Source organism: Camellia sinensis, chromosome 1, assembly GCF_055761805.1.
Source record: "Camellia sinensis isolate YWXY chromosome 1, ASM5576180v1, whole genome shotgun sequence".
In the NCBI taxonomy this organism is placed as follows: Eukaryota; Viridiplantae; Streptophyta; class Magnoliopsida; order Ericales; family Theaceae; genus Camellia; species Camellia sinensis.
Window position 1 is genome coordinate 148,480,029 of NC_138961.1, and position 23,533 is coordinate 148,503,561.

At 36.1% G+C, this 23,533-nt stretch overlaps 1 protein-coding gene across 1 annotated transcript; it reads left to right on the forward strand.

Moving 5' to 3' along the window:
• The first annotated feature begins 20,918 nt into the window (after positions 1-20,918).
• Positions 20,919-23,332, forward strand: LOC114296033 (uncharacterized). Its single transcript, XM_082915452.1, has 7 exons — positions 20,919-21,175; positions 21,326-21,607; positions 21,804-21,931; positions 22,061-22,231; positions 22,582-22,790; positions 22,945-23,020; positions 23,130-23,332. The coding sequence occupies exons 1-7, from the start codon at positions 20,919-20,921 to the stop codon at positions 23,330-23,332; spliced, it is 1,326 nt and encodes a 441-aa protein (XP_082771578.1).
• The last annotated feature ends 201 nt before the right edge of the window (positions 23,333-23,533 follow it).

Genomic DNA, 23,533 nt, shown 5'->3' on the forward strand with positions numbered 1-23,533 from the left:
TATTTTAAAAAATATATATATATAAATAAAATATATTTATATTTATATTTTTCTTAATTTATATATATATTTTTAATATTTTTTTTCAAATCTCCTAACTAAATAGAGAATTCAAAATTTATTTTTCTTAATAACTTTTTAAATTTTTACAAGAAGATATGTAAAAAATAAAGATAATAGGTTGACTTTTTGTAATATTCATTTGGTTTTTTGATTAAAAACATGAGTTCCCAAACAAGGTCTACCAAACAAACAAACAGTTTTGGCATTAATTAGTGTACTATTCAAGGGACTGGGTTTCTCTTCCGTCCATTTGAATTAGAGAGTTTTATTTGAACTCATAGAACTCATCACAAGTCTTTTTTGAATGATTTAAATTAAGTTTGTAAACGAATCGAGCCAAACCGAGCCGAGCTGAGTTTTGTTGAACTCGAGCTTGGCTCATTTATTTATCAAGCTCGTTTATTGAGCTTGAACTCAACTTGATAAGGAACTGGGTTCGAACTCAGCTCGATAAGAAATTGGACTTGAGCTCAGCTCGACTCGATAATATTTTTTAATATTATTTATATTATTTAAATAAAAAATATTATTTATATTATTTAATAGATAAATAATATATATTATTATATAATCTAAATAAAGATAAACGAGTCAAGCTTATGTGAACTCGAACTCGGCTCGTTTACTAAACGAAATAAATCGAGCTGAGTCGAGCCGAGTTTGTTCATGAATAGCTCGGTTAATTTGCAGCCTTAATTTAAATTATTTATTTTGTCAAGTATTGCGTATATATCATTCATAAAAAAAATTAAATTAATATGATATTTATAATCTATTCATTTTATCGTATTTATACCCTGAAAAAAAAATTTAATGCTCTATTTTTAAAAACGCATTGATCATTAATTTTTTTTAAGATAAACTTGATAAAATGAAGGGGTTATAAATATCAAATCGATTTAAATTTTTTTTTAAAACAGAATATACACGTAGAGCCTGATAAAATGAACGATTTGAATTATTGAAATCGGACTCATGATGAGTTCCATGAGTCCAAACAGCACCCTTATGGGCAAATTTAGATTGGAGGAAAGCCCAACCCCCACTCAAGTGTGAAATAGATTAAACAATGACCTAAATCTTTAGGAGCTCTAAGGACATTTGATGATTTAAAGTTAAAATTAGTTTGGCTAGTCAACTCAATCTTTTGTAATTAATTAATGTTTTATTTATTTATTTTTATAGTAAATGATCCATCGTTTATATGTCCAATTGGAGCAAGAACATCAACTAGTTTATTTTGAGTTATCCTTCTAAAAGCTGTTTATATTCCTATATATAGTCGTTGCAACTTTTCACATGTATAATGGCAGTGGAATCTATGACCTTCTATACAAAATAATAACAACAATAATATCCAAAGCCAGTGTGTAAATGCAACAATTCGTACAAAATAATTCCTCTCAAATAGGTAAACAAAACCTGAGAGTCATATAACAAAATAAACCAAATTAAGAAACCTAGAGAGATACAAACAAAGAAAATGTTATTATTTGAAGGATCTCTTTTACATTTTAATTTATTTTTAGCATTGGTTGGACCACTGGATCAACAATTAAGTTACAATGCGGATCACTTTTTCTCGATTTTGATTTGTAGGTGTGTTGACATCATAAATAGTAATATTATTATTATTATTATTATTATTATTATTATTATTGCAGGACACGTGACACTTTATTGATCAATCAGGAGTTAAGAGAAGTTACAAAGTTAGTGATCTTACATGGTGGAACATGGAAGACAATGTGAAAGAAATTAAAGCACATGTGAAGAATATGATGAACAAAGTGACCTAGTAGAAGACAGGGAGGGATATGTGGCATTGTAAGAATGAAGGTGGAAAAGTGGGTAGTTTTAGGTGGTTATTGGGTAGTTATTACTAGAAGTTTTTTTTCATACAAATAGCCATTGATGGCTACATTTACAGGACCCAAAACCAAATCCATAAACTAATTTATTTACTCTATATTTTTCTTTCCAGCTCTTTACTTTTCTGCATTTCATTTCTTAGGAATAGTTCTAAGTTAGTCTGTTCGTTACTATAATTCCCTTCGAAGCTGTGGAAGTGTGAAGGTACTACTGTAAACATTTGTTTACTTTAATGAAATTCAATTTCTGACACTGTTCTCTCCCTCATTTTTTTACTTTTCATTGATACTTTTGAATTTTCTCCTAAAACAAGCCACCAGTAAAATTCTCTTCATTGAGGCTAAGAGAACTTCGAAGTAATTGTTTGATTGATTGGTTAGCATTTACTACTTCTGTAAGCACTTATTGATCCTTGCTAGTATGCTCCAATTACATTTCTAACCTTCGAAAGTCAAAAAAACTAACATATATTTTTGACACATCCAGTGGGACTATCATTATAATGGTTAGATGAAGACGACAAGGAAAAAATGAGCGCCTTGAAGAAGGCATAGAAGAAGAAATGATAAACGAATTGAAATTTGCCATTCAAATTTATCAATATGAAATATATTGGCATGAAAGAAAAATTTTGGATCTTCAAGAAGAGATCTATTTTCTTCATGAAGAAAATTTTCAAGTTGTTACTTCATTATCATATTATTTGGTGGAAGAAAAAAATACACCATTTAATTGGAGTAATTCATCAACTTGATATGAAAATTTGCAAATGAAGACATGAGTTATCAATCCTTCTTGTCAAATTTTTAATGACTGAATTTTGTGGGGTTTTACAAAATGTTTTCAAGTTTTTTATGACTGAAATTGATGAAAAAATAACTTCATCAATGGATCGGGGAGTTCAAAAGCCCATTTTTAAATAGTCAAATTATGAAATTAACATAACGAAAGAACATGTTCTTGAGTCAAACATGGCTAAGAATGATGTTCCATATATGGCTCGGGGGTTCATATATCCATTTGTAGAGAGCCAAGTCATGAAAAGCTTGTTATGAAGCATGTTTTTAAACCAAGTTTGGTAAAAAATCATGAGCAACCCATGGTTAGTGGATTTAAAATTTTTGATGATGTGGAAAATCTCAAAATATTTGAATTTCCAAAACACCATATACCACTATCTTTGTTGTTCAAAATCCATTTTAGATTTGTGGTTCACATCAAAATTTAATTTTGATGAAATGGTTAACAAAATATCGAAGTCTAGAAAATATATTTGTGGAGTTTTTTCCTATATTTTCACAATGAGAAGCATGAAAATGACTAATAATAATGGTTCTGGCTATTTTCATGGTTATATGTGAAATAGTGGCCAATACAAATTTATAGTTGGCCAAGCAAGAAGAAGTTCCGTGGAAAACACATTGAATTCACATGTTTGTTGTTTTCTACCATGTAATGTGAAAACCATCATTCTTCACTAAAAGCTGGTCTTTGTTATATATTAGACATGACGTTTTTATACTCTAGATTGTCTTCGAAATGTATAGGTAAACAACTATCATTTTGGTTTTCTTGTTGGTCAATATGTATATTTCGAAAGTCCTCTTTGCCATAATTTTTTAGCTTCGAAGCACTCTATATTGCATCAACAACAGCTTCGAAGAAAAAAATAATGTTGGTTGTGAACGTTCAAAGCTTTGCCGAGTATTTCCAATGATGTAATTAGTCATTTGTTAGCACCTTCAACTGTCGAATGATGATTTTGGCCTTCTAGTAATACCTTTAAAGGATGTCTTTCATCCTTTGAATTATAACTCTTCCAGAATTCAAGACATCTCATAATATTTTGCCATGATATTAGCTACTATCAAGTGAGACATTTGCTAATTTTACATGGCGGTAAACTTCGAATCATTTCAGAGTGGCTTCTAAGCATTCTGAATTAGCTTTGAAGTAGCTCCAAGGAGTCTTTAATATGTCATTCTTTATAATGAACCTTCTAGTAAGCTTCGAAGGGTGCCAAAGAAGCTTTGAAGGATTTTGAAAAAGCTTCAAAGAGGCTTTTTATAGTGAACATAGTAGTGTTTCCATGTCATTGAAGTATTAGCCATGATTTCTGGACACCATACACAGTGAGTGCATGCATTCATTGATTACAAATTGGTGTCTCATGTAGAAATTTTTAACTTGCCACCTAAGAAAGTACAAAGCTTCTACTCATGACTCATACCAAACATGATTGGTATGTATTGTGTCCATATCAAATTGGTGCTTCTTGATTCGAATTGATCACTTCGAAGCACTCATATTGAATTCGAAGTATATGCCTTTAGTGTAGTGTCCCTTCAAAGCACTTCGTTGGTGTTGTTGTGGTATTCATAGCATTTTGTTACTCATATCAGTTTTGTGCTTGGTTCGGCTCTTCGAAAATTCAAATAAACATTTTTAAAGAGTCGCGGAGTGTAATGTTGACATCATAAATAGTAATATTATTATTATTGCAAAACACGAGACACTTTATTAATCAATCAAGAGTTAAGAGAAGCTACAAAGTTAGTGGTCTTGCATGGTGAAACATGGAAGACAAGGTGGAAAAAGTTAAAGCACATGTGAAGAATATAATGGATAAAGTGACTTAGTGGAAGACACAGAGGGATATGTGGCATTGTGGGAATGAAGGTGGAAGAGTTGGTAGTTTTAGGTGGTTATTGGGTAGTTATTGCTGGAAGTTTTTTTTCCTACAAATAGCCATTGATGGCTACATTTACAGGACCCAGAACTAGATTTAGAAACTAATTTATTTACTTTATATGTTTCCTTCCAGTTCTTCACTTTCCTGCACTTTATTTCAATTTCTTATGAGTAGTTCTAAGTTAGTATGTTCATTGCTGTAATTCCATTCGAAGCTGTGGAAGTGTGAAGGTACTAATGTAAACATTTGTTTACTTAATGAAATTCAACTTCTAACACTGTTCTTTCCCTCATTCTTTTACTTTTGATTAATACTTCAAAATTTTCTCTTAAAATAAACCACTAGTAAAAATCCTCTTCATTGAGGCTAAGAGAAATTCGCAGCAATTGTCTGATTGGTTGGTTGACATTTACTACTTCTGTAAGGACTTATTAATCCTTGTTGGCAAGCTCTACTTACATTTATAACTTTCGAAAGCCAAAAAAGCCAACAAGGTGACACATGATATTCACCATACTAAAGCCACCCCCTTTATAACATGGGGTATGGATTCTCTATTTATAGCCCATGTTACTACTTTTAACACCGTATGTGAACCATGACTTCTTGTTGTGTCAATGTAGAATACGTAATCAAATGGTTCGAAAATCATGTTCCAATCTAAACATCAATCCATGAATTGAATCACCCTGTCAGTCCATGAACATAATATAAGGGCATGCCATAAGATTTCTTGAGAGAAAGGATTAAAAGTCCTCGTTCATCTCAACATGATGGCAATCGAAATGCTTGCAGAGAAATATTGTAGCCAAAATTATATTAATAATATAATATTCACCATAGCTAAAAGGCATATTTAGTCAATATCAAGAACAAGACCACAAACATTCTCTCAGTTTATTTGGCACTAGAGAAGATAAATGTTATATCATTAGACAAGATAAATGTTATAGCCATGCTCTTTCTGTTCAAGTCTCTGAAAGGCTACACTAGAGACCCAAGAAGTTTGTGTGCAACCTTGTCCCTAGTTGACCCTCTCTTTAAAATGCAGTTTGCTACTTCTATCAGCTATATACTAGTAGCCATTGAAATTATCTTGGAAGATAAGAACAATTAATAAATAAATACTAGATCGCGACTTATAGAAATAAAGTTTCCCCATTTAAACTGTGACTAGACAAAAAATGTCATTCTTAATTCATGTTAACTGGCTGTAACTATATACACATCAAAAGCATCCTTATTGAAATTTTCCATTCTATGCCTGGTTGCTAAGAAAAGGCATGCAAAAAAGAAGATAATGGTGTTATGACAATTGGAGTTGATGGTGCTCCAATGTGCTGAAAGTGATGATGCTCATGTGGGAGAGCGCGCACGCGTGCGTTTGTGTGTGTGTGTGTGTGTGTGTGTGTGTGTGTGAGAGAGAGAAAGAGAGAGAGAGAGAGAGAGAGAGAGAGAGAGAGAGAGAGAGATGACGAGCGATAGACAGAAAGACAGCAAAATAAAAAATATATATATATATATATATATAGAATATAAATTTGTTCACATTTGGCTGGGTGGCACCATCTTTTGGGCGACTAATTTTGCCTTGTTAGTCACCAAAAACATAATTTTTGGCAACTAAATTTTATATAGTTGGCGAAAACTTAATTTTTAGCGACAGAATGTTATTTAGTCGCCAAAAACTTAATATTCATCGACTAAAATTATTTTAGTTGCTATTTTTTGTTGTCAAATGTTCATTTTCTTGTAATGATAATAATAACAATATGTTTAGCAGTCGAAGTCAATCTTTTAAATCCTTTTTCAAGATACCAACAAGTGAATATATATAGTTGACAAACTCGCCGACCAAGATGAATAGTTTACTGGATTCATGCTTGAGAAAGGACTCAAGTTCCATTCAGTTGTATTCCTTTAATAGAAAGTGAAACAATGGCGGGAGGATAGATGTTGGTGGTGCGCAAACAGAAAGGTCAAGGCAACAGGAGCAAAGGAGTGAAGGCTGATATTCACACAGTTTTTGTGGATAATTTACTAGAATCTATGGATCCAAAAGGTTTGCATGGGATATTTACTAATTTCAGGGTAGTGAGGGATGTGTTCATCCCAAATAAAATAAGGAAGATGACGCAATCAAGATTTGGTTTCGTACGTTATGACTGTCTAGTGGCAGAAAGAATGGCAGTCTAAAAAACACATGGACTCTGGTGTGATAATAGAGCATTGAAGGTAAAAGAAGTAGATTTTGTCAAAGGAAAGGAAGTAAAGCAGAGACCATCAAAGTTACTAATTGGAAGGCAGGACATAGGAAGTACCAGTGGAGCTCCAACTATGGTATAAGGGGGAAAGTCATATGCCTAAGCTGTAAATGGAAGAAGGATGGTAACCAACACAAGTACAACCATAAATTCTTTTGAGGAAGGGAATGGGTGGCTGTATAACAGTGTGATTATTAGACTTAAACCACTAAGTTATGTGGCAGAGTTTAAAGAGGAACTGAAGAATGGAGGAATAAAAGAAATTTAGGTTAAAGATGGAAAAAGGTAGAGACATTGTCCTGACCTTTGAATCAATGAAGAGCATGGAAGAAAAGTTTATTATAATGAATGGATAGGTATATGAGTGGTGTAAGTGGATTGAGGAATGGAAAAGGGGATGGCCATTGAACAAAAAAGGTTTGTTCGGCATACCTGTTATGGTGTGCCACTGAACTTATGGAGCAATAAAACTTTAAGAAGTAGTGGGGAGTTATGGGGGGAAGTCATAAGTATGGATGATGATACATTCAAAATGAACTCATTACACTGTGGAAAGGTGAAGATAGCTACCAAGTGTACGAAATCCATAAATAAAACCACTAACTTGAGCTACAAGGGAAGGCTTTACCTAGTGAAAGTGTGTGAAGAACAGGTGGTTATCTTGGAGGTGATTCACAATCACTATGAGTGTTGTAATTTACAGAATAAGGGGACAATCACAACTCCAATAGTGACGACAAAGAGTAGATGTCTGAAGTGGAGATCAGGAAGAATGAAAATGATGTTAAGGTGGAGGGCCAAGCTGGAGGTGAGCTGGACAAATAGGATGACGTGGAGGAAGGAAGATCTGTGAAAAGGCATGATGGTCATAATGACAAAGATGGATAAGGCAGGTGGCAAAGCATATCAGTGGTTCAAGAAACTAACACAAACATGGAAATGATAGAATTTGAGGGCGCGTGCGAGGACAGGATTGATGTACTAGTGGTGATGTAATGCCCCGATATTCACACCATATAATTTGTTACCAAGCCATTATTATTGTCCAACTTCATGACATTCATATAAATTATAAATAAATGTAAACAATTCAATGAATTGAAATCTGTCATATTCTCACGTATTCCTCTTCAAGTTTATTGTAATAATTTACAACACACTGTAATATAAATTATACATCAAAAATTGCCATAAAGGCTTACACCTTTCAAGACTAAGAGTCATGATTTCAACAAATAAAATCCTAACTCAACAAATAAGCTCGGTAACTGTAGGCAATCAACATAAAAAAGAAGCTTCTATGCTCCATGTTGGACTCCATCTGATTTGTCAACAATCTCAAGGTTCACCTTCATCACTTGGAATTTTAGGATGTCCAGCCCATTAAAAGAGAGTGAGTTTTTACGCCTAGTAAGAAGTAAACTTAGCATAACCAAATATGATTAATGTGCGTGTGATCAATATGATAGTGCAACGCAATGTCATGCCATGTTACGACTTAACTATATTTGAAAACCGAATTCTAACATACATGATTTGCAACCCATGTGACTCAACACATTAACCATCCTCGTAACTAATAACTTTCATTTTGTAACAAATTACACATAAGACAACTCAAAATACTCCCCACATTTATTAGCCACCAAGCACAGTAGGGCAAGTGGGCACCTCTTACTTTTTTGAAAACCTCCACATTTACCGGCCATCAAGCACGGAGGGGCAATTGGAAACCCGTTTCATTTTTAAAGCATCTCCACATTTTCCGGCCATCGAGCACAGAGAGGCAATTGGACACCCATCAATCATTTCAACTTTCCTCCACATTTATCGGCGCTTAGCACGGAAGGGCGATTGGGCACCTGTACCAAAATACCAATGACATCCCCCACATTTACCGGCCACTGAGCATGGAAGGGCAATTGGGCACCTCAACACACACAATGCATTCCGAAACCACACACACACACACCTTTAAATGATCCAATCTTTAATCCAACCCCCTGGAAATGCAATGCAATGCATGAGTTCTCAAACATTCCTCTTTATCCCGAAATTCCTTTTTAATGGCACAAGAGTTCAACACATAAAATCTAATGAACTATTCTCATTTTCAAGACTCCACGTCCTACCCTTTACCAAACATCAACCCATGCAAAATATTACTTTACATCCTTTCAACATTCCTCGTATTAACACAATTCAACTAATTTAAATCATAATATCATCATAGACAATAAATTTATCCAACATACTTATCAACATGAAAAATCACTTTAATTTTCAACATAAGATACCAATTAACTCGAGCCCTCTTTTAATTTTAATTATTTTTTTTAAAAAAAAAATCCTAATTCTAGGGTTTGCAATAAAATTGGCAGTTTTCCTCATTTCTTTGTTAAATCCTCAAATCATCAAGTAGTAACCATCAAAGTACCAAAACATTTTAAATATTTGAAAACCCCAATCTTTGAACATAAACATCTTTTAATCAAGGATTTCAAACTCAAATCAACCCAAACTTCCCCATAATACAACATAATCGAACTAAATCTTAAAATATTAGAGTTAAGAAAACCCTCTACCTCAAGAAGGTGAGCAAACAACAAAGACCCAAGTACAAACTCCGACAAAATCACAATCCAATAAGTCAAGAGAAAGTTCTTTACGCCTACTTCACTAATCTTGCATGACCTATGGTGGATCCTTGGTGTAATGAGGTGAAATCAAAGGTTTGAGGGCTAGGGTTTTTTATTATGGAGGAAAGAGAGAGAGAGAGAGAGAGAGAGAGAGAGAGAGAGAGAGAGAGAAAAAGAGAGAAAATGAGTAAAAAGTGGGTTTTATACTGGTTGATCCCGAATAGACCGCTCGAGCGCAAGAAGTGTTGCTCGAGCGTACAAAGTGACTGCTCCAATGAAGAATACCAACTCTCAAAAGTTTTATAGGCAAAGGACCATTGCTTGAGCGCAAGAAGTATCACTTGAGCTAAGAATACCATCTTCAAGTATCTTTGCATACCTACAAAAGTGCTGGAAGTTCACAAAGACTGCTTGAGCGCACAATCCAACGCTTGAGCGAAGAGAAAGGATAACCACAACCTCAAATTAGATCCAAACTTGCGAGGAGTTTCTGGATCCCTGTTCAATATTTTGGGCACCAAGAACTCCCGAACAGCAACTCGAGGAAATATTACAAACGCCACTTCAACCCGCAGAATATAATACAATGAACAACAACAACTACTCTCACCCCAAGAACGTCTTCTATGCCTCAACAACCACAACATGCACAACCCCATCAAGTGTTCAACGTTCAAGTATGAAAGAAAACCTTCACAATAGAAAAAGGCTTACAAAAAAATATGGCAAAAACAACACTCCAACGTAACAAGCCCCAACAACTCCAAAACACTCCTCGAACCAACTACACAAACTCGTGATGAACAATTCAAACAAAGTTGCCACCCAACCCATTCATTCCAAGCAATTAACAACATAATTCCCAGTTAAGAACAAATTTCTCTTTTTCTCAATTCTTTGAAAATCAAGCCCTTGTATTAAAAACATTTCTCAAAAGGTGTTCAAACTCATAGTATCCCAAGATTAGAAATACACATTTTTTTTTAAAACAAAAGTGTTAATTTGGACACATAATCATCCACAATTAAGTTGCAAAAACTAGTCGGTGAAATCCCTCATCAGAGTTTAGGTTAATTCCACAACATATCCGTTTATTAACGCCATTCGAAACCATCACACAAGAAAATTTTCATTTCCACTTCCTTTTTCACATAACACCCAATAACATTCATTACTCTTACAATGATGCAACAACAACATATACACAACATCTCTGTGATCATAATAATAGAAACAACCACCGTGTTACCAACACAAGTAAGGCACAAGAAAACCCACGATTTTGCAATTTCATTCCTCCATAACATTACCATCAATTATTACCTACACGAGACATAATGCATAAGTCAAAACAATGAGTCTACCACCAGTCACTTCAACCCGATGAGATTTTGTTAACTCAAGACAAGTTTTACACTAGATTCACAACTACATACACGAGACTTCACACTCGCAAAACCACTCTAAGGCTTCCACAACTTTTCAGTCCTCCTCCCCCAGCCCTGCTATTCCCAAGGTGACTACTTGTCAATCAAACTCCCCTATTAACTCACAGATTAGCCAACTCAACAATTCCTACACGTGGCATTAAGCACTGACGTGTTATTGTAGCTTGTTTTTCGTGCTTCTTTCGAATACAATAGCCCTACAGTTCAGACTCCCGTAGTTTTAAATCTGATTTCACAAGTGCAATATGAAATAGATAAGCAAAAATGCGTTCAAATCTGGCAAATCTTTTGGAAAATCGATTTTGAATCAAAATACTAAAAATAGACTGCTTTGCTAGATTACAGAGTCGCCACCTAAATGTTTTTGAAAAATTTAAAAAACCCGAGACTCATGCCAAAGGCCACTTATCTGTCATCACCAAAGTGTCTCGGCTTGGGAACTTAGGTACGAGAAAGGAAGGTCATGAATTGAGCACCTTACTCACCCGAACAAAGATCGGCATCTACTAATCATGATATGATTTTTTATTTACATTATATGCTCTTATTCTGATTATTAGGCTAATTTATTATGGGGGTGTTTGGGAAGAAAAAAAATAGCCTAATTTAGGCTAAAATTCACAAAAAGACAAAATAGGCTAAAATAGCTAATAAGACAAAATATCACATCAAACCCATAATCATTTCACTTTTTCTCTCACAAACATCACATCCAACCATAAAAAAATCCAATCATCTTCCCAAACACAAAAATTTTAGCCTACTAAAATAGCCAAAAACTAAAATAGCCAACTAAAATAGCAACTTCCCAAACGAAGCCTATGTGATGCACACAAGTATGGACTAATTTGTAAAATTTGAAACACTTTGATTTTATGTTTGTTTGAAAATTGTTTTGAATATGTACCACTTAAAAAAGTGATTTCATATGCACATTTGATCAAACTATCCCAATTTGAGCAATTAGCCTTCTTTCGCAGACATTCAAACAAGTATATCACTTAAGCACTTAGCCTCATGGAAAATATGCTTGATATGACAATAATCGCACTCATGCAATATGCTAAAGTAAAGAAATGCTCACCTAGTACTCCAAGGCAAGCCAAACAAAGCAAAATAATTAGAAAACATACATGCTCTTAAATAACAAGACATGACTAATGCAACACATACAAAATGCAACTAATAGGTTTGGTTATCTAATATGTTATGTGAATCACTTTGATAGCATGCGGTGGCACATGTATTCAAGGAAGTAATAAATGAAAATGTCGTTAGAATGATGAACCAAATCTTATGCATACAAGATAAATGGATGCAAATCATGAAAAATGTTAAAAGAAACATGATGTTCTATGCGATCCATCATAAGCGGGTAAATAAAAAGGAGAAATACATGGAGTTAGAAAACATACATATTATTACAAGTGTGCCCTCATGCAAGAAGGTCTGAATGAATGTCTTAGCTAATTCACAAATTAACTAACTATTTATAAACCAAACCTAGCTATTATAAACCAAATAAAATAAATTTACTACACTAGCGAATTATTACAAATTAAGATTAGCTAGTTATTACAACTAGCTATTAGAATTAAGCTAATTAAGCACAATACGAAACTAAGTTAATTAACTATTATGGGCTCTGAGAAATAAGGGATGACTCATGCATGCATGTGGATTTCCATCCAAAAATGCTCTATGTTCTGTTGCCAGAATGCTTTTATTGCGCAGTCAAAAAATTGCACTGATTTTCACCTTAGCTTCTGCTTTGTTCTACAAGAAAAAAAGACATTGCCTGGTTAAAAAAGGTGGTCAGCCAGCCAGAAGAAGTGGACGGCTGTACAGTAAAGTGGCCAGCCGGCCACTAATGTTTGGTACTGCCCTGCTACAACAGATATGAAACAGAGCACAAACAGAGTATTTCATGAGATGTTTGTCCACCCTGCCTCTCCTTATCATTAAATAGATCAATAGAGGAGTAAGCTTGATGAACAAGCTATCAATCGATGCAAAGTCATTGCATGATAACTTATGAATCAAAGGACAAAAGCTTAATAAATGAAATTAAAAGACCAACAAAAACCTCTCCCTATCATGAGATTGATCAAGGGAAGTGGTTGAATTTGAATCTTGAGCCATTTTCATCACTAACAAGTATGAAATGATTCAAGACTAAATGGGTTCAATTAACATCTGATTTGAATCCCAAACTTGATTTTATTATCTTGTTCCATTTTAACCCCAAATTTTTATTGCCTCTTTTAATTACCTTTCCATTCCTTAGTCATTGTAGTCCAAAATGAGCATTAAGTCCACTAAATGGAGAAGAGTATCAAACAAAGGGTTGTTTTGGGCATGAGAGAGATGTCATGTTATTGGTAATGAACCTCTAAAGAGATTAAACCATTAAGCACAAGGATCTCTATCTCAAGCTTAAACAACACTCATTTGAAACAACTCTCAAAGTAAAAAAAAAAAAAAAAGCCAAGAAAAAAAGGAGGTTGCAGAGGTGATTAGAGGTGGATACAAGTATGGAAAGCACTAAATAAATGCTATCAACTCAAATAGGTTGGCGTCTAATGCCTAAAACACCAAACCCATGAGGATCATTCTACTAGAAGCATGTTGTACAAAGAATAAATGGAATGATCAATCTAAAAAAGTCCTAAAACAATAAAAAATAGCACTGAAATTCACATGAAAAAGTTTGAAAAAGCTAGCTACAATTATGGAGAAATAGAACTAGTAAACAAGCACAAGGAAGGGTGGCTAACCCCTCTATTTTTGGGACTTGAAAACCACATTTCTAGCCTCTGAAAACCTCTGAAATTCAATGGTAAAAATCTCAAAAAAGAGTTGATGGAAAGATAGGAAACACAAGGGCAAGAGTTTGGAATACAAGGTACAAAGAAGGGTGGTCCACCCCTCTACCTTGGGTAGCTTTTAACCACAAGTTTCAGCCCATAAAAACAGTTGAAAAATGATCCAAAAACAGTAAATAAATATGGTAAATAAATAAGGGGAAAAAGTTAGGAATTATACCTCTTGAATAGGAGTAACACCTTGAGTTATAAACCATCAATTTCTTATCCTCAAGAGCTAATATTTAAGCTCAACAACCTCAGCAAAGAGCCTTGAAAATCTGGTTTAGGAAGTCTACGTAAGCTGTGTATAGGTTGTAAGGAAGAGAGAGAGATATTTTTTTTAAGAATTTTCTTTCTCCATAATTTTCTAACCTAATTTTATAAGAGGGGGTCAAGTATATATAGAAAACTATGTTAGGCTCTCGGAAATATCAATATAGAAATAGCTGGCGCAGTACATGCACTTGTGGAGACAGCTGGCAAAAATATCTAGTTTTTCTGACATAAATGGTCTGTCGGTCACTAAGGAGACGGTCGTACACTCACTTCTGGCCACCCGATCAGCCACCAAGTGACCTGTAGGCCTCTGGGTAGTCAGGCTTGGAAAAACTGTGGTTTTAGTTCAAAAATGGTGCAAGATTTGTAGGCTTTTGAGGCTCAAAACCGCGGCTTTCTACTTAGGAAATCGAGCGTTTGACAAGCGTATAAATTCATATCGGTGTTCAATCGGTGGGGCCCAAGTTTTAAAGGCGGTCAAAAATGGGGTGTTTACAGTTACCCAACATGGTTTACTTGGATAAGAAGTTTCACATACTATTTCCCACTTTCTCGAACTCATACTAGATTTTCCAAATCAAACCCTACCACTCCTATTCCCAAGCATTCCACCATTCACGTGCCTATATGGCTAGCGCATCACACCTCAGTCCGAACTGGACTTCCAAAGGTCAAAGCATATCACTCACACCATTAAATCAAGTCACGCATATTCCCTTGGTCAAGAAACCCCTCACTTCACACTCAGACTGATAGAGTCACAACCACTCACTCTTCGCACAACCTGTCCCCAACCACTCTCTCACACTCTATGAATTCTAATGGGTCCCATTACCCCCATATCATACACCCAAAATAAAGGAAATTCCATTCCTAACATCTCAATATGAGTCCCAAATTCTAACAACCCAAACCCAATTACAATAAGTCTAACAAGACCTCACACACTCAACTTCTGAGGCATAATGTGTTCGCAACAAGATTAAGATCACGAACTTAGCAAAGATTAATGAAAACATATAAAATTACAAATTATTACAGTCCAACGCCCTTGAAAAATACACACACACACACACACACACACACACATATATATATATATATATATATGTATGTATGTAACATCTGTGATTACATCACCCTACCTACAATACCATAGCATTACTATACCAAAACAACAATACATCACGCAACTCTTTCATAATATCATTGTCCTGACTAGGGTCACCGAATGGGTCCTGTCCACTCTAGGGGCAATTACGCTTAACATGGCCTGGTTGATTACACTTAAAACAAGTGGATAGTCCCCTATCTTGTAACTGGGTGAATTGGTGAAGTTGTTCCCAGTTTGAAACCAGCGGAAGGTTATGTGACTACTGGGATCCCGAAGCACTGGGGACCTCTACAAACTGCGGGTAAAGTCTCTTCACATGCCCTGGTTGTCCACATTGGTAGCAAGTGGACACTCGACTACCCTGAAACTGGCTATGAGAATGAGTCAACCACTGCTGAAGTTGCCTTCCCTCTTTCCGATGGCAAGCTGAAGCTTTGTGACCCTACTAACCACATCAAAAACAAGTCATCCTATTCTGATTGGTACTCCCTAAACTTATCCCCATTACCAAACCTTGAGGCCCGGTCCACTAAAATTGTAAAGGTGTGCTAGTGTTACCCTTAGACTTCTTGGACGTCTCCGAGTCACTCTATGACTCTTGTCTTCCTTGCCCCTTACCCTTCTGTTTCTTTCCCCTATTCCAAGGTGATTTCCACATGTGCGGTTACCTCCACGAGTCTATCATAACTCCGAATCATACTACCAACCACTTTCCTTCTAATTTCCCACCTAAGTCTCTTCTCAAATTCCAAAAAACGGCGCTCCTCAATCGCCACTAACACGGTGCAAATCTGGACAAGCTAGTGAAAATTGTCTCAAACTCTGCTACAATTGTGTCGAACCATTCGAGCTTTTCAAACTGTTTTCTCAAATGCTCTCTAGCTGTGGATAGAAGATACTTCTCTTGGAAGGTGTGAGTGAATGCCTCCTATGTGTGCACTATACGATCTTTGGCATATTTTCACCATTGACCTGCATCCCCTTTCAGTTGAAAAGCCCCCAACGTGACCCGAAACTTATCATCTACTATGTAAACACTTCAAACGTCTTCACTGTTTGCTCAAGCCACTCATCCGCTAGAAGTGGGTTAGCACCGCCGTGAAACTCCATAGGATTAGATTTAAAGAACTCCTTGGCCAAAGAAGAGGATCTAGTCTCCTACGGCGGCCTGTGTCGCTTCTTCAGCCCTCAAGATATTCATAGATTCCCGAAGTGCACCCATCAACTCCTAAGCCAACAAGCCCATAACACCCTGCACCTCATGTTTGGCCATGCTAGTTTGGCCTGCTCTCTCCCTTGGAAGGGAAACACCCTAACCACCATGACGAGGTCTACCACGACTTCTATCACTATGTCCAGACATCCTATATAAGAATAAGAATAAACTTAGCTCACAAATTCACCCAAACAAAACCCCACACTCTACCCGAAATGTCTACACATGCCTATACACATAACAATTCTCACAATGGAAAACCACATAAACACATATTCACATAAAGCACATACTTGCCCCACAACATTCAAAGAATTCAAGTTAGAATGGTATTGATCAGGTGCCCTCCTAACAAGACTCCTGAGAATTCATAGACACAAACTTTATCTCAGGAGTTTAATCCCATGCCCATATAATCAAATCAGCAAACACACATAAGAGTAAGCACGTAAACGTCCCATTCTAAACTAGCAACCCATTGTGACAAACATCACTTCCTACGAACCCAAGGTATTCAAACCTGGTGAGCTCTGATACCAAGTTGTAACGCCCCGATATTCACACCATATAATTTGTTACCAAGCCCTTATTATTGTCCAACTTCATGACATTCATATAAACAATAAATAAATGTAAACAATTCAATAAACTGAAATCTGTCATATTCTCATGTATTCCTCTTCAAGTTTATTGTAATAATTTACAACACACTGTAATATAAATTATACATCAAAAATTGCCGTAAAGCCTTTCACCTTTCAAGACTAGGAGTCTTGATTTCAACAAACAAAAACCTAACTTGACAAATAAGTTCGGTAACTATAGGCAATCAACATAAAAAAAAAAAAAAAGCTTTTGTGCTCCATGTTGGACTCTATCCTTTTTTTTAACAATCTCAAGGTTCACCTTCATCACCTGGAATTTTAGGATGTCCAGCCCATAAAAAAGGGAGTGAGCTTTTACGCATAGTAGGAAGTAAACTTAGCATAACCAAATATGATTAATGTGTGTGTGATTAATATGATTGTACAATGCAATGTCATGCCATGTTACGACTTAACTCTGTTTGGAAATCAAATTCTGGCATACATGATTTACAACCCATGTGACTCAACTCATTAACCATCCTTGAAACCAAGAACTTTCATTCTGTAACAAACTCCATATAAGACAACTCAAAATACTCCCCACGTTTATTGGCCACCAAGCACGGTAGGGAAAATGGGCACCTTTTACTTTTTGAAAACCTCCGCATTTACCGGCCATGAAGCACAGAGGGGCAATTGGATACCCGTTTCATTTTAAAAACATCTCCACATTTTTTGGGCATCGAGCATGGAGGGGCAATTGAACACTCATCAATCATTTCAACTTTCCTCCACATTTACCGACGCTTAGCACGGAAGGGCACCTGTACCAAAATATCAATGACATCCCCTACATTTTCCGGCCATCAAGCACGGAAGGGCAATTGGCACCTCAACACACACAACGCATTCCGAAACCACACACACACACCTTTAAATGATCCAATCTTTAATCCAACCCCCTGGAAATGTAATGCAATGCATGAGTTCTCAAACCTTCCTCTTTATCCTGAAATTCCTTTTTAATTGCACAAGAGTTCGACACATAAAATCTAATGAACTATTCTCATTTTCAAGATTCCAAGTCCTACCCTTTACCAAGTATCAACCCATGCAAAACATTACTTTACATCCTTTCAACATTCTTAGTATTCATACGATTCAACTAATTTAAATCACCAATAATATCATCATAGACAATAAATTCATCCAACATACTTATCAACGTGAAAATCACTTTAATTTTCAACATAAGATACCGATTAACTCAAACCCTCTTTTAATTTTATTTTATTTTTTAAAATTTTAATTCTAGGGTTTTCAATAAAATTAAGGGTTTTCCTCATTTCTTTGTTAAATCCTCATATCATCAAGTACTAACCATCAAAGTACCAAAACATTCTAAATATTTCAAGGGTTGAGTGAAAATCCTAATTTTTTTTAACATAAACATCTTTTAATCAAGGATTTCAAACTCAAATCAACCCAAACTTCCCCATAATACAACATAATCAAACTAAATCTTAAAAGATTAGAGTTAAGAGAACCCTCTACCTCAAGAAGGTAAGCAAACAATGAAGACCCAAGCACGAACTCTGACGAAATCGCAATCCAAACAGTCAAGAGAAAGATCTTCACTCCTTCTTCACTAATCTTGCATGATCTATGGCGGATCCTTGGTGTAATGAGGTGAAATCAAAGGTTTGAGGGCTAGGGTTTTTGGTTATGGAGGGATAAGAGAGAGAGAGAGAGAGAGAGAGAGAGAGAGAGAGAGAGAGAAAAGAGAGAAAAGTGATGGAAAATGAGAAAAATGTGGGTTTTATACTAGTTGATCCCAAATAGACCGCTCAAGCGCAAGAAGTGTCTCTCAAGCAAGGAGACACAATGAATGGGGCTGCTCGAGCGCACAAAGTGACCGCTCAAGCGCAGAATGCCGACTCTCAAAAGTTTTGCAGACAAAGGACTATGGCTCGAGCACAAGAAGTACCGCTCGAGGTCAAGAAATACCACACGAGCGAAGAATACCATCCTCCAATATCTCTGCAGACCTGTAAAAGTGCTAGAAGTTTACAAAGACCGCTCGAGCGCACAATTTGACGCTTGAGCAAAGAGAAAGAAAAAAAAAATCTAGAGTATTACGGGTGAACTCTATGCAAATTTAAAATGAAGGCAACCAAAGAGTTAATGATGAAGTTGTCACCCCAGGTTTCATGAGGAGTCTTAGTGGATCTGAGATGACTAGGCCTAGGCTTAATATTGAGGTAATATTAAGTCAGGCCCATACTTTGGAGTGTGGAAATACGATGGGCCAAAGATTATCTGAGGTAAGTGACTCAGAGACTCAGCCCATAAGGAAGCCCATAATAGAATTGAAAAGGGAAAACATTGTGTAGTTGTGAATAAGATTGTACCAATAGCTCAAAAAAACAAAGCAAACATGAAGGAGAAAGCTAAAGAAGCTGCAAGATTTCAAGGAGAAAAAAAAGAAAAGAAAAAGAGAGAAGTCTCCAAATTGGGTTAGGATCTTCTCTGAACCTAAAGAAAGGAGCCGTTTTTAATTCAGTTGTTGCAGCAATTTCATTATCAATGGCAAGTAAGTCAGGTAGTGGACAATTATTGTTTAACGAAGCCAAAGCATCACTCCAAATAGGGCATGTTCTTGGGCTAAACTATGATGGGAATGAGGATGAAGTGTTAAGTAAGTTGGTGGAGCTAGAAGGAAAAGACAATTAAAGAATGATAAAGAGGGGTGGAGATTCAGCTTGAGTTATATTGTCCTAGTGGCTTAGAGATATGAATTTGTTTATCAATGAAGTTATTATCCTAAAATGTGAGAGGGCTAGGTAAGCTTTCTAAAAAAAGTAAAATAAAGAAACTATTCTTTGAAAGAAAGATGGAGATAGTGTTATTACAAGAAACAAAGAGGCATTAATAAGTGAAGAGTTTGTGAGATTATGTTGGCCTGAAGAAAAGATGGATTTCATGGCAGTGGATTCAATTGGTGCAGCTAGTGGATTATTGTGATATGGAATCCAGATGTTATTCAATTGTTGGACTGTTGCTACAAAAAAAACTTCATCATTCTGTCAGGTACTCTCTTTTGTAGTTTTGAATGTGTTATTGTAAATATTTATGCTCCGAATGATAGTAACAATAGGAGGAAGGTGTGGGGCATTTTGACTAAACTAAAACAATTGTATGATAAACCTTGGTGATTGAACGGTGATTTTAATGAAGTCAGGAGTATTTTTGAAAGGAAGGGTTGTTATAGGAGAGATAGGGGGCATGACATGGGTGTAATTTTGGCCTGTGGCCCGCGGGCGTCCCGAAACCTGCCCGCGGCCTAAGGTAGGCGCGGCCCATTTAGGCCCGAGCCCAAGCCCAGCCCGAGGTCTTGGGCCAGGGCCTGGGCCATTGTTTTGAAGCCCGGCCCACCCGAGGCCCGGTGTTATTTTTAATGGAAAATAATAAAATTTTGGTGGAAAAAATAAAAAAAAAATTTAAAATTGTTTAGGCCCTCCCAAGCACGCCCAAAGCCCGAGCCTAGGAGCCCGGCTCGAGGACCAACCCACTGGCTCGCCCAAAGCCCAAATACCTTGGGCCTAGTTTTCTGGCCCGGCCCGATTTTTTGGCTGGAGCCCACAAGGCCCAACATGGGCTCGGCTCGGCCGGCTCGAGCTCGGATGGGCTGGGCCGGGCCGAAATTACACCCCTAGGGCATGCGTGATTTTAATGAGCTAATTGGTAGTCTAGAAGTGTGTGACATCCAAATGATGGAGGGAAAATTTACTTGGTGTAACTCTCAAGAAGGGGAAAGGTGGAGCAGAATTGATAGGTTTTTGCTAAGTCTAGAATGGATGTAGAGTTTTAACTTCAAGTTATGGGGTTTACTAAGAAGGGTGTCATATCATTGTCATATTTTGCTCAGGATGAGAGGGATTGGGGTCCAAAGCCATTTAGATTTCTAAATGCTTGGTCCTTACATCCTAACTTCAAATCCTTAATGGAGAGAACTTGGCCTAAAACCATTGTACAAGGATGGGATGGTTTCAAATGTTTAAGGAAACTTAAAACACTTAAAATGGCACTCAAACAACAGAATAATGAAGGTTTTGGAAATGTGGAGTTTAAACTCAAGTAAGAACTAGATATAAGAAGGGAGTTAAAAGGGAAAGGTTGGAAACTCAGTAAAATTGTGGATTGTGTATGGCTACAGAAATCCAGAGTTAATTGAGCATTAAAAGTTGATAGAAACACAAAGTTTTTCCATGTTATGGCTTCCTCCAGAAATAATAGAAATGTATTGTGCTCAATAAATGTTAAAGGGGTTATCAAGGAAGATCCTAAAGAAATAAGGGCTGAATTTTTGCAGCATTTTGGGAACCATTTTATTGAAACATGGTTCAGCAGGCCAAGCTTAACTGGTTCTTTTAAGTCTATTGGGGGTGATGAGATTAGGGGCGCATTAGAAGTTGAGTTCTCAGAAGCAGAAATTGTAGAAAAAATAAAAAACTGTGATGGAAATAAGGCACCAGGACCTGATGGCTTCAACTTGATAATGTTTCAAAGGTGTTGGCAGACAATTAAGGGTGATGTAATTCAATTCATGAAGGAGTTTCATCAAATTCTAAGCTGGCTCATGGGATTAATAGTTCTTTTGTTGCTTTGTTCCCTAAGAATGACAATCCTTCTTGCCTTAATGAGTATAGGCCTATAAGTCCATAGGTTCTTTATACAAAATTCTTGCAATGGTTTTATCAAATAGGATCAAGCAAGTAATGCCTACGATTATTAGTGACTCCCAATTTGTATTCATAGGGGGAAGAAATATCTTGGATGGAGTGTTGATTGTCAATGAAATTGTGGATGAGTGGAAGAAGCATAAGATAAAAGGCATTGTCTTAAAACTTGACTTTGAGAAAGCCTATGACTCAATCAATTGGGAGTTTTTTTTCTCTATGCTGTCAAATTTTGGGTTTGGCTTTAAATGGATCAGTTGGATGAAATAGTGTGTATCTTCAGCCAAAATCTCCATTTTAGTTAATGGATCACCAACATCTGAGTTCAAACCTCAAAGAGGGCTTAGACAGGGTGATCCATTATCATCATTTCTCTTTAACATTGTGGTTGAGGGTTTAAACATCTTGTTGGGTAGAGCTTTGCAGATGGGATTGATTAAAGGGGTAGCTGTTGGTTCAAATGATATAAAGATAACTCACCTACAGTTTACAGATGACACAATATTATTTTGTGAGGCAGAATGAGAGGGGATTATAACCATCAACAGGATTTTGAGATGTTTTAAAATAATGTCAGGGGTAAAGATTAATTACCATAAGAATGTGATCAGTGGGATTGGGATCAATGATGTTCTTACTGAAGAGTTTGCTGTTAAACTAAATTCCTTGCATCAAAGATTGCCACTCAAATATTTGGGACTGCCTTTGGGAGCTAATCTAAGGAGAAGAAGGGCTTGGCAATCAGTGATTGACAAATGCAACAAAAATTAGCTTTTTGGAAAAGGATATTCTTATCATTTGCAGGTAGGCTGACGTTGATGAAGTCTGTGTTATCTTTTCTACCAGAATACTACATATCTTTATTTAAGATGCCAGAAGGAGTTGCAAAGAAGCTTGAAAAAATACAGTCTAGATTCTCGTGGGAAGGTGATGAGGTTAGAAGGAAAATTCATTTGGTTAAATGGGGAGAGATCACACGAAGAAAAAGTCAAGGGGGGTTAGGAATTAAAAAGGTAAGACTTATGAATGAATGTCTTTTTTTGAAATGGTGGTGGAGATTTGAGACTGAGGATAATGCCCTTTGGAACAGGTGATCTGCAGTAAGTATAGAGAGGTTAGAAAAGGATTGTGGTCATTGCCTATTGAAAATAATAGTTTATGATTTAGAGAGATATTGTGGATGTTGCTAGTTCTTATCCTGAGATGGTGGAATTTTTCAAAAGTAACATAGTCCTTAACATTGGTAATGAGAGGAGAACAAAATTCTAGACTAACATTTGGGTTGAGAATGTTTGTTTAAAAGATGAATTCCCTGGATTATACTTTGTCTTTGGACAAATCTGAATCTGTAGAAGTGGTGAGGAGTAGGAGAAATGGTAATGAAGAATGGAAGCTTATTTTCAGAAGAACTCTGCTTCAGTGGGAAGTGAAGGAATTAGGGAGGCTGAATATGCTACTACTCAATGCTCCTGTCCTTAGGGTATGTAGGATGGATAGCTTAAGATGGAATGCAGATAAAGCTGGTGAGTTCATTGTTGCCTCTGCCTATAAATAGAGTGCGCTATCTTCTAAGGATATTAGTAAAGTAATTGGTTTCATTTGGAAGAATGTGGCTCCACCAAAGGCTCAGTTTTTTGGTTGGTTATCATGGAAAGAAAGCATTAAGACATCTTGTTATCTTCAAAGAATTGGTTTTCTTAGTGGTGGTTCAAATGTGAATTGTATTTTTTGTAATGATGATTTGGAGAGTGTCAAT